Source organism: Bos indicus x Bos taurus, chromosome 1, assembly GCF_003369695.1.
Source record: "Bos indicus x Bos taurus breed Angus x Brahman F1 hybrid chromosome 1, Bos_hybrid_MaternalHap_v2.0, whole genome shotgun sequence".
Taxonomy (NCBI): Eukaryota; Metazoa; Chordata; class Mammalia; order Artiodactyla; family Bovidae; genus Bos; species Bos indicus x Bos taurus.
In genome coordinates, this window is record NC_040076.1 from 134,989,797 (window position 1) to 135,006,102 (window position 16,306).

The 16,306-nt window shown below is 40.9% G+C and overlaps 1 protein-coding gene across 1 annotated transcript in view; it reads right to left on the reverse strand.

Moving 5' to 3' along the window:
• LOC113895043 (serotransferrin-like) overlaps positions 1 to 16,306 on the reverse strand; it is an 86,147-nt gene that overhangs the window by 31,159 nt on the left and 38,682 nt on the right. The window contains 6 exon segments of the mRNA XM_027545702.1: positions 3,407 to 3,489; positions 7,574 to 7,651; positions 8,487 to 8,581; positions 9,204 to 9,373; positions 9,375 to 9,449; positions 15,219 to 15,230. Coding sequence (XP_027401503.1) covers positions 3,407 to 3,489; positions 7,574 to 7,651; positions 8,487 to 8,581; positions 9,204 to 9,373; positions 9,375 to 9,449; positions 15,219 to 15,230 — 513 coding nt within the window.

A 16,306-nucleotide genomic window follows, 5' to 3' on the forward strand; every position in this document is an offset into this window, starting at 1 on the left:
CAGCATCATACTAAAATTTCAAGCTAATTCATTAGGACAAGAAAAGGTATATGAGAAAGGAAGAAATAAAATGTCTGTGTTCTCACATGAACTGGCTGTCTATGTAGAAGATCTGAAAATGATCAACCAAAAAGCTTAGGAACTAATACACACAATTATAGCAGAATTGCAGAATACAAGGTTGATACACAAGTGAATTGCTTACCCAAATATCAGGAATGAACAAATGAAATTTAATACTAAAAACACAATATCACTTACATTAGCATCCTACAACATGAAAGAGATACAAATACATACGAGATCTACATGAGAACTATAAAACTCTGATCCACAAAACTGAAGTAGAACTAAGAAAATGGATAGGGAAGCTAAATAGTGTCAAGAGGTCAGTTCTCCCCAACTTGATTTATAGATTCAATGCAACCCCAATCAAAATCTCAGCAACTAAGCTTGTGGATACTAACAAAATGATTCTAAAGTTTATATGGAGAGGCAAAAGATCCAGAATAGCCAAGAGAATCCTGAAGAAGAACAAAGTTGGAGAGCTGACATTACCAACTTACTCTGAAACCATAGTAATGAAGACAGCACGGTACTGATGAGAGAATAGATCAACAGGACAGAACAGAGTCCAGAAAGAAACCCTCATCTATACAGTCAAGTGATCTTTGACAGAGGAACAAAGGCAACAAATGAAGAAAAGATAGTGTTTCCAACACACAGTGCTGGAAGAGACAGCTACTCACACACACAAAATGAATTTAGATACAGAACTTATACTTTTCACAAAAATTAGCTTGAAATGGCGGAGAAGGCAATGGCACCCCACCCCAGTACTCTTGCCTGGAAAATCCCATGGATGGAGGAGCCTGGAAGGCTGCAGTCCATGGGGTCGCTAAGAGTCAGACACGACTGAATGACTTCACTTTGACTTTTCACTTTCATGCATTGGAGAAGGAAACGTCAACCCACTCCAGTGTTCTTGCCTGGAGAATCCCAGGGACTGGGGAGCCTGATGGGCTGCCGTCTATGGGGTCGCACAGAGTCGGACACGACTGAAGCGACTTAGCAGTAGCAGTAGCAACAGCTTAAAATGGATCACATACTTAAATGTAAACCAAAACTATAAAACTCCACACTGGAGAAAACCAGTGTTGAAACACCAGTGTAAAAAGCATTAGATGATCAGAATTTCTGGAACTCAACAGTAAGAAAACAAACAACCCAATTTAAAAAGTGGGTCAAAGATCTTTACAGACACCTCACCAAACAAGATTTAAAACAGCAAATTTATTTGTAAACAGCAAATCAGTATACGAAAAGATGCTCCATATCCTATGTCATTGCTGCTGCTAAGTCACTTCAGTCATGTCGGACTCTATGCGACCCCATGGACGGCAGCCCACCAGGCTCCCCCGTCCCTGGGATTCTCCAGGCAAGAACACTGGAGTGGGTTACCATTTCCTTCTCCGGTGCATGAAAATGAAAAGTGAAAGGGCAGTCGCTCAGTCGTGCCCAACTCTTAGCGACCTCATGGACTGCAGCCTACCAGGCTCCTCCGTCCATGGGATTTTCCAGGCAAGAGTACTGGAGTGAGGTGCCATTGCCTTCTCCGATCCTGTGTCATTAGGGAAATGCAAATTTAAACAACAATTAGGTACAACTGAACTCTGGGAGTTTGTGATGGACAGGGAGGCCTGGCGTGCTGCAATTCATGGGGTTGCAAAGAGTCGGACACGACTGAGTGACTGAACTGAACTGAACTGACTGATATACCCATTTAGAATAGTCAAAATCCAGAACACTGACACCACTAAATCCTGGTGAGGATGCACATCAGCTGGAACACTCATTCATCACTGGTGGGAATGCAAAATGGCACGGCCACTTTGGAAGACAGTGTGGGAATTTCTCACAAAACTAAACATATTCTTACCATATGATTCTGCAATTGTGCTCCTTGATATTTACCCAGAAATGTATATTCACACAAAATCAGCTTTATTCACTGTCAAAGCTTGGAAACAACCACAGTGCCCTTCAATAGATGAATGAATAAACTGTGGTAAACCCAGACAATACATGTTATTCTGCACCACAAAGAAATAAGCTATCAAACAGTGAAAAGACATGGAAGAGACTTGATCACATTTTACTAAGTGAAAGAAGCCAACATGAAAAGGCAACATACTGTATGTTTCCAACTATTTGAAATTCTAAAGAAAGCAAAACTATGGAAACAGTAAAAAGATGAGTGGTTGTCAGGGGTTAGGGGAGACAGGGATGAACTGGCAGAGGACAGAGGATTTCCAGGGCAGTGACACTACTCTCTGATACTATAATGGAGAATACGTATCACTCTACATTTGTTCAAACTCCTAGAACATATAACACCAACAGTGAACCCTAATGTAAAATACAGACGGTGTGGTTTTGATATGTCAGTGTAGGTACATCATTTGTAACAAATGGGTGAACATTTGTAATTTCACTAGGTGAAGGATGCTGATAATAGGCGAAGGATGCTAGGTGTAGGGGTTGGGTTATATGGGAAATCTCTGTACCTTCTGCTCAATTTTGCTGTGAACCTGAAATTCTCTAAAAAATAGGTTTAAAAAAAAAAAAAATCGAGTAACAATCTCAATTTTGACAGACTGCTCATCATCACCACCTTGTGGGCAAGGAAGCAACAACAAAATATATGACATTTTCAAAAATAAGGAAATTTTCACTTATTCCATCAAAACAAAGCTTCCATCAATTAAAAGACATTATTTCAGGTTTGACTAAGAAAGAAAATACTGCCAACTGAACTATGATACCATCAACTGTTAGTGGCATTCCAATGTCATAGATTTTAAAAATCAATGAAATGTAGTATTCTGATTTTCTTCAAGTTTCTATCAGTGTTGGAGACTAAATAAGAACAAAGCATTTAAACTGAAACAAAAGAAATTTAGGAAATAAGAGACAGTAACATTAGGACAATACTAAAAGAAATATGAAAATATTCTTCCATACTTTTCAACCATCGATTTTAGGTAATTTAAGGATAGAAATATATAATGTTGATTTTAATATCTTCTAGGATTCCATCTAGCTTTTAAATTCTTTTTCAGATTTTAATAGTTCTACACATTATTAAATTTGTCCTCAGAGTAAATGAAAAATTTACTGACACGATAAAAGGGGTAAATACTTTCTGAACCTCCTGAGAAATACTTTCAAACATTAATATAATCCAAGTGAAGGCAGGCTTGCAGCCCAGAAATGCTGACCCCAGGGTGCATGCTCTTCGTACTCCAGGACACCAGGCTGCTGCCTCCAGCATACCACAAGGGCAAACTACATGGCTGGCCTTGAGACACAGATTTCAGACAAGCCCATCCCACTTCCAACATACCTGGCTGAAGCCTTAAATCGCTCCAAGAACTGAAGTCTCAGGCTCTCATGTCCAGGGAGGTCAATCAAGGTCAGGTTAGTGCCCTAAGGACAGCAGCAGTAATATTAATGTTTTGGTACTGATTCACATTCACAACATAAATTTTTCACAACATATCTCAGGTATGTGAATGGTACCGAATTAATTAATCAAAAATGTCAATGCAATTGATTAATGAATCAAATGTTCACAGAGCATCCTCTATAAACCACAGAAGGCTGTGGAAAATGTAAAATTACAACTCTGATAAATGTTCTAAGGGTATGTGAGAGACTTGACCCTGTATGGGGAAGTCAGGAAAGTCCATCTGGAGCTGGGGAAATATACCAGTATGAATAAAAGCAAAAACATGTGAAAAACAGTAACAAATACTCACAAGCTAAAGAATGTGATAGAAGAACCTATACTTTATCAGATAGCATGTTACAGGACATCCAACCTTTATAAAAACAAAACACCTTTTTATATTTCTACTGCAATCTAATTTTAAAATATATGTCCACCAGACACACCATTTTTTTGTTCTGTTAATACTTTGTGTCAATTGTTGATTCAGGTGACAATCACTGAACAAGGCAGAGTTGTGCCCCACTGAGCAGACTGACTATTGCCCACTTACATGCTACTCATTCTAAGCTTTCATTCTTGAGCTCAAGTTCAAGGCAGATGAGGCCATGCTCAATGCTAAGATTTGAGTATAGCCCTGGTACATGTATCAGACCAATGGATCATTTCTCAGATGTTCCTACTTTCTCTACAGCGAGCCTCAACCACTATTTAGGAGGAAGGAGTCAGCATTATGCATAGATTTGACATAATTACTGCTAAATACATTGTGACTTGTAATTTAGCCTGTGTGATCTTTTATAGGTAATATACAAAGTATGTAAGACTTTTTTTTGTTTTTTTTTAATACCAGTAAGTCTAGGGACCTCGGGTTGGACCCACTATCACACTGCATAATCAGTATCACATCACATACTTTCAATATAAACAATCCATAAGATATATTACTCAGTTATAAAAAAAGAACAAAATAATGTCATTTGCAGCAACATGGATGGACCTAGAGATTGTCATACTAAGTGAAGTAAGTCAGATACAGAAAGACAAATATCATGATATTGCTTATATATGAAATCTAAAAAGAGGGTAGAAATAAACTTATTTAAAATACTGAAGTAGAATCACGACGTAGAAAGCAAACTTATGGTTACCAGGGGATAATGGGGGGATAGGAAAAAACTGGGAGACTGGGATTGACATACACACACTACTATATGTAAAATTGATAACTAGTCAGAACCTGTTGTATAGCACAGGGAATCCTACTCAATACTCTGTAATGACCTATATGGGAAAATAATCTAAAAATAAAAACAAGAAGAGTGGCTATATGTATATGTACAACTGATTCACTTTACTACACCTGAAATAACACAACATTATAAATCAAGTATAAAAGTGAAAGTGAAAGTCGCTCAGTTGTGCCCGACTCTGCGACCCCATGGACTATAGTCCATGGAATTCCCTAGGCCAGAATACTGGAGTGAGTAGCCTTTCCCTTTTCCAGGGGATCTTCCCAACTTCACCTGGAGTGAACCCAGGTGTCCCACATGGCAGGTGGATTCTTTACCAGCTGAGCCACGAGGGAAACCCAAGAATACTGGAGTGGGTAGCTGATCCCTTCTCCAGGTATCTTCCCAACCCAGGAATCGAACCAGGGTCTCCTCCACTGCAGGCGGATTCTTTATGAACTGAGCTAACAGGGAAGTCCTGATATCAAGTGTACTCCAATAAAAATTTTCTTAACAATCTCCCAATATTGGAGACTAGGGAAATCAGAGGTAGCAATTAACAAAAATATCAGTTAAGAATTCTCAATGGGTAACTGAAAACATTTTTATTGTGTAATAATAAATATAGAAATGTCCAAAAAAAAGTCAGAAAATAGTCAAACGCATTGTCTATGTTCATGTCAAGTTCCCATCAACAGTAATTTCATTTGTATTTGTGTAATAGAGACTCTTGAGAGTCCCCTGGACTGCAAGGAGATCCAACCAGTCCATTCTGAAGGAGATCAGCCCTGGGATTTCTTTGGAAGGAATGATGCTAAAGCTGAAACTCCAGTACTTTGGCCACCTCATGCGAAGAGTTGACTCATTGGAAAAGACTCTGATGCTGGGAGGGATTGGGGGCAGGAGGAGAAGGGGACAACAGAGGATGAAATGGCTGGATGGCATCACTGACTCGATGGACGTGAGTCTGAGTGATAGAGTTGGTGATGGACAGGGAGGCCTGGCGTGCTGCGATTCATGGGGTCGCAAAGAGTCAGACACGACTGAGCGACTGAACTGAATAGAGCATCAAACAATTCTGACTATTTAAAAAAATAAAAAGTGTGAATTCAAAAGGTTAAAAAAAAAAGACATACATTACTATTTTGAGAGACAAGATCTAAAACTGGGAACCCTGGGTACAGGGATACAGTACCAGTGCGTGGAAAAACTGTCTTCCACGGAACCGGTCCCTGGTACCAAAAAGGTTGGGGACTGCTGATCTAAAACATAAAAGGGGTGGGAAAAGAAGTTAAAAAGAAGAATGCTTTACATATTCAATAGAAACATGCAACTCTCATATGTAATGTTAAGTTTTCTGATAGTCATATTAAAAAAAGTAAAAAGAAACAGGTAAAATTTTAATAATATATATTATATAATCTAATATATCTAAATTATCTTTTTAAACATATAATAAAAAAATCAAAAAATTGATATTTTACATTCTTTCTTTCATCCCAAGTCTTCAAGATTGGGTGTATATTTTATACTTAACAGCAGCCCTCAATTTGGACTAGTCACATTTCAGATGTTCATTAGTCACAAACAGCCAATGGCTACTGCGTTGGAAAGCACAGGTCTAAACCATACCCTGGAATACTCTACTTAAAATATCTAGTACATGTGTCCTAAGAATTAAAGTTCTCTCAGATCTTAAATTTCAAAATCTGAATCCTTGAGAATTTAAAAAGGTCTGAGTTAGAAACACTGTCATTACTGAAAAAAGAAAAAATATCCGTAAGACATTTAAAAGGATGTCTCTTTATCTTTGATCCCTCACTAAATACTTATTAAGCAGTAAAATCAGCTTGGCAGTCACTGTCTACATTCTAGAGACATACAGGTACATAAAAAGTCCTCCTCATGATTTCTTCTTGGTATTTCTTAAATATACTCATATACACTCTTTAAGATTTCTACTGCAACTCCATTTGTAAAAGCAAGACTGTAATAACAAAAAACCTAAATGTGTATTAATAGGGCTCTTATTAAATAAAAACTCAACATGAACTGAAATTAAAAAGTAAGTTTTCCGATCAATCTGCTTTCACTTTCAACTATGATTATGATTTACTTTTCCATGTGTACCTACAAGATTTTTCTGTCATGTCTCATAAGTAAAGGCTTTAAGAAAGAAAAAAAAAAGTGTATGGTAGTCACATAACGGAATACTCAGAATATTCAGCTCCTAAATTAACCAGGTAGTACTATGTATGGAAACGAGAAAGAAAAAAATGAAAACAAACCCAAGCTGTATCAATTATACTGTTCAATTTTTAAAAAGGGAGGGGTGGAACAGAGTGTTATAAAAGAAAAAAGTAAAGAGGACAGATTTGTTTGGATAGCACTGACCATCTGGAAGACTACACAGGAAAATGGTAAGTTACTAAAGACTTTTAAGGAGGGACAGGAAAAGCAAAACTACTTTTCACCAAATATCCTTTTAACCTTTTGAATTCTGTCCCATATACATGTACTACAGAAAAAGGCTTAATGCTCACTCTTAAGAACTCAAGGTAAAGCTGGAAAGAAGACACAGAAATATAAGCTAATAAAATGTGATATAACATCAATATGCATACGGTACAACAAAGAAGGGGAGAGCATGATTAAGTTCACTGCTTGGATGATCAAGAGAAGAATCTGTCACATGTACATTATTTATCCATAAGAACAAGCTATGAATGGTACCTATGCCCTCAGACTAATTCACCCTAGAAATGTCTTTTCCTGACACACCAAAGTAAAATAAAACTGTCAGACTTCCCACATTCTAGGAACCTCTTACCCTGTTGTTATTGACTTTGTAGGCAGCAGAGCTGTCAGTGATGGAAGTCTGAGTGTCTCTGTAAAGGCCTGTTAACAACTGTAAAACAAAACAAAACACAATATGTGGGGAGATCCGAGCAAACATATAAATAGCAAACCTAAAGAGTGTAACTCTGCTCTAACTCTCCTAGGCGTAAAGTCAAACAAACAAATGTTGCTTACAATAGCTAAAAAGGACCATACTGATTTTTTTTCCCCTTTGCTTGTAGAAAAATCTAATTAACTGCAAACTTCATTCCCTTCTCCTTAATGAGAGGAGGGGGGAAACTATTATTTTTAAACTATTATTTTCAAATAATAGTTTCAAATGCTTAGTGGCCAAATTTACCAACCTTCTCAACATTTACAATCATCAGAAATGATTAGAGATTATATTTCTTTAGTGGAAAGGAAAATAACTTATACTCTCAAAAAGAATAATAATAAAGAGAAAGCCTCTGCTACTCTTTGTAGCAAAAACCAAACATTTAAAAATACTACATAGACTAGAAATAAATATTAGTGAAGCGAAGCCTAAGTAGCCAAGAAAAGTTTCTTTGACAAATTCTCAGAAGAATTACACATTGCATACAGATTAATGTCTTCTATCTATCTCTTCAGCTGTTCTGGTATCCTTAACTATGGCATGAAAGTAGTTAGTATATAAAACCCTTAAATGGGATAAAGGCTAAATATGTCGGTATCTGGTACGAGAGAAAAAAATGGCCAAGAAGTTCCAGTTTAAGAGTCTTTTCGTTCTCCCAAGTGAGTCAAAAATTAATTCTCCAATTTGTCAGCAACAGCTTTTTTCCCAAAGTAAACCTAACAGGAATAATACGGTGCCCTAAAATTTCCTATCAAGTGTTAAGAGAGGTATAAATCAAAGCATTTACTCTGACAAAAAGCAATGTTTTCCCGGAATCACAAAGGCCCACAAGAAGAACAGCTCTCTGACTGCTCCTTCTGCTCCGGATGAACTTCCAGAACACTGTGGAATAGAGAAAAACAACCAAAATGACGCCTTGATTATCAACAATACGCATATATGGTTGGGCTGGAAGAAATTAAGAGGTCTACCATAGCATGCCTCATTCATTTGGAACTTACTTTCACTGTTATTACCACCATTATAATCGTTGTTCTTGAGGACTCCGCTGAATGCCAGCCACCATCAACTGTCAACTTTTCTGCATCCCCTACCCCGCCAGTATACTCAAGTGCAACCTTGCCTTACTAACTCTATATCCCCCGCGCCCAGCTCGCAAACACAGGGTGCTCACGCAAACACAGGATGCTCAAACTTGGAGTGAAAACCACTTGAGTATTGGTAGCAAGAGCACTGGAAGGGGAGAACGGGGCGCTCAGGCAGTACAGGAGCTAGCAACCCGTGCCCAAGGACCAGGACGTCACTCTGGGGGTCGCGGGAAATCCCCTCTAACGCTGTGCTGTTTCTGCTGCTTCAGGCAGGAGGGCAGGAGTATATAAGCTGTTAGTCTCCCATTCTAGACGCCCCTTAGGTGCCACCTCTGCTCCGCGGTCTACAGAAGCCCAGTCCGAGCTCGGATCCCCTCCCGCCCCGCACCCGCCATATCCGCCGGCCACCTCTTTACCTAGCGTCAGCAGCACCGCAAGGAGCGCCACCACGACTGACAGCAGCGTTGGGTCCCTCTGCTGCAACTCCTGCCGCAAAGAGTCCAGGTATGGCTGGAAGGCTCCGCCAACACCGCCACCATTGCCCATCCGCCGGGAGTCCGCGGACGCCATGGCTGAGATCACGCTACCCGGCACCGCAAAAGCAACGTGGCCCTGGGCTCTGCGCAGGCCTGCGAAGCGGAGCATCACGGAAGTGGTAGTTTCTAAGCTGTATTTCCTCCTTCGTAGGCCGGTATACCGAAGGTCCTGATGGGAGTTGTAGTTCTCTTGGACACTGTACTCCCAGCGAAAGACTGACTAAGCAGCCAGCCAGAAGGATGAGCGACACACTCATCCTTTAGAATATGAGTCAAATGTCCCTCTCTCTTCATGGTTGTTGACAGAATGGTGGATGAATAAAATGAATGGCTCAAGAAACCTCCCCTGAGGATTTCCAGTCGCTCCCTTCGTGAGGTGAAGTGAATCTTGTGAGGAACTCAAGCATTACACAAACTCAAGCATTACATTCATCGGAATATAAGGTGTGGCACAAGGTGTGACAGAGGGTGTAAGGTGAGGTATGGGGGATGAATAAAGGGGCGCTTAAGCCACATGGGTTCAGAGAAAAGCTACTGGAGGAAAATGACAGGAAGTGAGACTTGAAGGACAAGTTAGCCTCTGCAGGCGTAATAGGAGAAAGGGTGCTCTGTGCAGAAACGAATGGGCAATTCAGTGTACCTGAGTCAGGAAGATCCCCTGGAAAATGAAATGGCAACCCACTCCAATATTCTTGCCTGGGAAATCCCATAGACGTAGGAGCCTGGAGAGCGACAGTCCATGGGGTCTCAAGAGTTAGACACGACTTAGCAACTAAACCACCACCACCACCACCACTAAATTGTAAATCCTGGCTACTTCCCTTAATGTAGAGCTGCCCCTGAGATGAAATACATTAAGGGAAGCAGCCAGGAAAATCAAAGAGAAGGGCTGAGGCTGTTGAAAATTGTCACTCTGCCCTAAGTGACAGCCACTACTTTGCCAGGCAGGTATGTGGGACCAAGATGGCCAGTTCTTCAGTTTTTTAAGAGAAGCCAGAAAAATAGGTTTTTAAGGGAAATTTTCCACTTTTAAAATTTCAGCAAGGAATGAAAACTTGTGGCCTAAATAAAACACCTCGTAGAGTTAGAAGTGGCTGGTCTGGAAGCTGCCAGTTTGCAGTCTGTCATTAAGCAGTTGTCATTTCAGCAGAATTGGCAGGAGATGAGCAGGAAATGTTGGCAAAAGCTAGACATGAAGGGACTGGGAGATATACTGAGGAACCTAGATTTTACCTAGATGCAATAAGAAGTTTCAGTTGAGAGTGAAATAGTTTGTTGGCTGATAAGGGAGTACTACGGTTTGAGAGAGAAAAGACAGGCAGGGAGACCAGGTGAAGGCTGTTGCAGTGTTTTGGCAAACAATGCACAGCGTCTGAACCAGGGAAGTGTGGAAAGTGTGGAAAGGAGGGCACAGTTATGAGAGACACTTAGAAGGAAAATATATAGGATTTGGCGATTAATTGTACAAGCTGAATTAAGGAGAAGAAGAGCTAGCAAGACTGCATCTGAAACACTTTGTGTGGTATTGCTGGGAAGATCAAAGTGTTCAGCATGAATGAGAGAACTCAGTTGAAGTTCCTTGAAGCCAGGGACAGAGCCAGAATGAAAACTGCCTGTATTTTGGGTACATGGAATTTCCAGTGCCTCTGGGAAGTCTAAAATCATATATCATGCAGGCAATACAGTAAACAAATGTGAAGTGTCAGCAGTAGGTGCCAGATTTTTATTTGGGAGTCATATGTAAACAAGTGGTCATGCAAACTAGTACAACCACTATGGAGAACAGTGTGGAGATTCCTTAAAAAACTGGAAATAGAACTGCCATACGATTCAGCAATCCCACTGCTGGGCGTACACATCGGAGGAAACCAGAACTGAAAGAAACACGTGTACCCCGATGTTCATCACAGCACTGTTTACAATAGCCAGGACGTGGAAGCAACCTAGATGTCCATTGGCAGACGAATAGATAAGAAAGCTGTGGAACATATACACAGTGGAATATTGCTCAACTATTAAAAAGAATGCATTTGAATCGGTTCTAATGAGGTGGATGAAACTGGAGCCTATTATACAGAGCGAAGTAAGTCAGAAAGAAAAACACCAATACAGTATATTAACGCATATATACGGAATTTAGAAAGATGGTAATGATGACCCTATATGCAAGACAGCAAAAGAGACACAGATGTGAAGAACAGACTTTTGGACTCTTTGGGAGAAGGTGAGGGTGGGATGATTTGAGAGAATAGCATTGAAATATCTAGATTATCATATGTGAAATAGATTGCCAGTCCAGGTTCGATGCATGAGACAGCGTGCTCAGGGCTGCTGCACTGGAATGACCCTGAGGAATGGGATGGGGAGGGAGGTGGGAGAGAGGGTCAGGGTGGGGAACACATGTACACCCATGGCTGATTCATGTGAATGTATGACAAAAACCACCACAATATTGTAATTAGCCTTCAATTAAAATAAATTAAAAAAATTTTTTTAAATAGAAGGAAAAAAAATCGTGGAGAGTGTGAAGAGTGAGGAGGAAAGGGGACACTACAAAGAAGCCTGAGAAGAGAGAGTCAGTGACACAGAAGTAAATCATGTCCTAGAAGTGATCAGCAGCATTCCTGTAACAGATGGTGAGGGCTTGAATGAAAAGTGAGCTCGGGGGAACAAGGAGGGGATGGTAAGGAGGTAAAGATCCTCTTTAACTGCGCACAGTGAGTGCTTGCTTCAGTTCAGTTCAGTCACTCAGTCTGTCTGACTCTTTGCAACCCCATGGACTGCAGCACACCAGGCTTCCTGTCCATCACCAACTCCCGGAGTTTACTTAAACTCATGTCCATTGAGTCAGTGATGCCATCCAACCATCTCATCCTCTGTCTTCATCCCTCCTTCAGTCTTTCTCAGCATCAAGGTCTTTTCCAATGAGTCGCATCAGGTGGCCAAAGTATTGGAGTTTCAGCTTCACCATCAGTCCTTCCAATGAATATTCAGGACTGATTTCCTTTAGGATGGACTGGTTGGATCTCCCTGCAGTCCAAGGGACTCTCAAGAGTCTTCTCCAACACCACAGTTCAAAAGCATCAATTCTTGGATACTCAGCTTTCTTTATAGTCCAACTCTCACATCCATATACGACTACTGGAAAAACTATAGCCTTGACTAGACGGACCTTTGTTGGCAAAGTAATGTCTCTGCTTCTTAATATGCTGTCTAGGTTGGTCATAACTTTCCTTCCAAGGAGTAAGCATCTTTTAATTTCATGGCTGCAGTCACCATCTGCAGTGATTTTGAAGCCCCCCAAAATAAAGCCTGTCACTGTTTCCACTGTTTCCCCAGTAAAGAGGATAACTGCTCACAATGAGTGCTTGCTAGAGCCAGGCATTTTTCTAAATCCTTTATATTTGTTAATTTGTTTAATGCTCAAAATGGCCCACCATCCCAATTTTCCAGAGGGCAAACTGAGACGGGTTGAGTAACTTATCCATTGATCCCAGGTTGTTGGGCTCCTTTATGTTTCACTATATGCTTTAACACAGTAAAATTCATTTTCCAGGCACATTTCATCAATACAGGGAGGCAATAAGGACTCCAGATTGAGAGAAAATGTTTAGGATGTGAAGTTAAAGTAAGTAATCCAACTAATGTACACACACACACACACACACACACACACACACACACATATATATATATATATATATATACACACACACACAGTGCTTGGTCGCTCAGTCGTGTCCAGCTCTATGCATCCCCATGGACTGTAGCCCGCCAGGCTCCAGGCAAGAATAATGGAGTGGGTTGCCATGCCCTCCTCCAGTGGATCTTCCCAACCCAGGGATTGAACCCGGGTCTCGCACATTGCAGGCAGATTCTTTACCGGCTGAGCCTCTAGGGAAGCCCAAGAATATTGGAGTGGGTAGCCTATCCCTTCTCCAAGGGATCTTCCTGACCCAGGAATCAAACTAGGGTTTCCTGCATTGCAGGCAGATTCTTAACCTGCTGAGTTACCAGGGAATTTTTTTTGGACTCACTAAAGATGTTGGATCTTAGTTCCCTAACCAGGGATGGAACCCATGCCCCCTGCACTGGAAGTGCAGAGTCCTAACCACTGGACTGCCAGAGAAATCCCCAACTATTTTATTTTAAATTAACATTATGAATTAAAACGATCAGAACCAACAGCAATCTTACTGCATTCTATTTCTTTTCTTTCTTGTGGTCCTGGTCCCTGCTCTGTATTCACCACCCAACACCCAATACACACACACACACCTCCTTTTATTAATAATAACTTCTGTTAGTGACTAAAAATACAGTGAAGGAGGAAGGGCCAGACACAGAGAACACCTACCAGAACTGTCCTCAATGTATAAGGATTTTCAGTCAGAGCATGTGAGTGAACAAGTACCATTTTGGTGGTGCAGTTTGGGAATGAGGAGGCAAGGGTTTGATAACACATGGTCATACTCTTTTTTTCCATTTGTTTTCTGGGTATAATGAAGGCGGAAGAGATGTGCACACCTTCCACACTTGAGTTAGAAGGTGGGGCTGTCAGTCTCAGTAATGAGAGCAGGAGAGGATGGCATCAGTGGCTCCTTGTCCTGTCACCTCGGGGACTCCAAAGGCTCCTGGGAGCTCTGTGGAGATGGATGTAGAAGGAGGACGTACCGACACTGACTGTCGCTGGCTGAAAGTGTTCTGCTCCCTGATTCTATCAGCAGATGGAGAGTTACAGCAAAACCAGCGGAGACTATTTTTCTTCTCTTTCATCAGTTAAAATGTCTCATTCACTGAATGCATTTTTCCCTCTCCTGTTCCCAGCAGTTCCAAATCACAACGGAACCTATCTCAGACTCAGGACACCAATCATGTGATTCCCCTACTCTGGCTTATCTCCTTAACTCTGTTTCTTTGAAAAAAATAGAGGATTTTTTAAAAGAAAATAATTAAAATGGGACATGTTTTTACATTAAAAACTCAATATAATAATGAAATAATGAAAGATCAAAGAAGAAAACCAGGAATCACCTTAATTGTTATATCAATAGTATCTGGTGAACATGATTTCAGACATTTCTCTGTACAGATAAACTGACAAGAAGGCAATCTAGAGTAAATAATAAACAACAGAACAAAGTTATTTTTAGAGACTATAATATACATTACTGTGTTCACAGTCTCTAGAACAGTGCCTGGTACATGGTAGGTACTCAGTGCGTTGTTGATAAAATTAGATTTGTTGATTCACTGGAGTAAGACAGACTACATGCCAGAGAAATGGTTGGGACATCTCAACAAACAAAGGATAAGAAAGAATTATTATAGGATTTGGGGTGAGGGTGGAGCTTAGGTGAATATTACATAAGGCAGTGTTGTTAGGCTCAAAGCAAAGCACGGCTGTGTATAAAAAGGTGAACCTCAGGTCTGGACTGCAAAGTAGACCCAAGGTCTGTTTCTTTGGATACCAGAAAGTTGAGAACTGTGGACCATTGTGTTTAGAAACCCCCTACCTGTAGCTCTGTCCCTGACTGTAAAGTGAAACTGTGGTAGGAGTTAGGAAACAAAGGGGCAAACTTGGAGAGTTGTTTAGGAGGCAAAATCAACAGAACTTGCTGACATTAGATGTAGAATGAAGTAGAATACTGAATTGAAATTTGACTCCTCAGTTTATGACTCCTGTGAGTGGGTAGCAGACCCTGTCTTTATGAAGTGTATGGGAACAAGAGCTGGCTTAGGGAAGTAGGGGAGGGAAGGAGTAAAATGATCACCTCCCTTTTTATTTGTTGGGCTTCTGGTTGCTGTGAGAACTTTACAGTACAGATCCACAGGCAGGAGGAGGTGTGCATGTGAGATGCTGCAGGCAGGGGTCAGAACTACAGATATAGATGCCTGGGAGTCATTCTTGCTGCTTAGAGAGGGCCTAGAAAGTGGAAAGAGCACTGGATGAAGAGAAGAGCCCCAGGAAGATGACCCTACATTTCAGAACTGGTAGGATAAGCCCCCAATAAGACCACAAAAGGACAGAGAGGTGGGAACCAAAGTTGAGGGCTCCCATATCAGAGAAGCTAGGAAAGGGTTCCAAGGAAGAATGAGTGGTCATCTGTATCAAGTTAGTAAACAGACTCAAGGATAGAAGAACTAATTGGCTTTCACAGCTGGCAGGTGGGCAGTGACCTTGACCAGAGTAGCTTCAGGCACATGGGTGGAACAGAAGACTGATTTCTCTGTGTTCAGTCATTAATAAGAATCCACCTTTCAGGAGCTCCACTAAGAGTGGGAGGAGACAGGGCAGTGACTGCCATGAGAGTTGGGGTCAAGGGACGATTTTTAGCAAGATGAGGTTCCAGTGATTCACTTTTGCAAGCAGTAAGACTTGGAACCTCAAGCATACCTGATGAAATGTATTAAAAATATTTTAAACTATGTAAATCATCTATATTATTTTTCTGTACTGCCTTGAGCACTCTATGTCAATATTTACTCTGCATCCTCCTTCCTGCCCTTTCCCCACCAACACACACACACACACACACACACACACACACACACGTACACACCTGATTCAATCAAGCCTTGTACACTTGATTTTATTAAAATGACCATGCAGACCCCTTTTAGAAAGAATTCCTACTTGGACTGTACCCAGGAACTGTGGCTGTGGGAAAGAGCAAATGAATCTTGAGCTCTGAAGGAAGGGCTAGTTGCAGACCAAGCATTAAGGGGGGAAAATGAAGTTTTTTTAACAGATAAAACCAATAATAATGTTTATTTTTATTTTGTCCTGCAGAGGCGCCACCACCAAATTGTGAGGGCAACCAAATCACTCAGACCAGCGAAACCAGATGAAGCTTATGGGTCCCATGAGCTCCCATCTCCATCAGGTGTTGGCTCCACTCTTGGATTTTAAGGTTTGTGGAAAGTGCATGCTTCCAGGAGTTCTGTGTGGGCAGAGCAGAGGGGTTGGACAGTTAAAAATC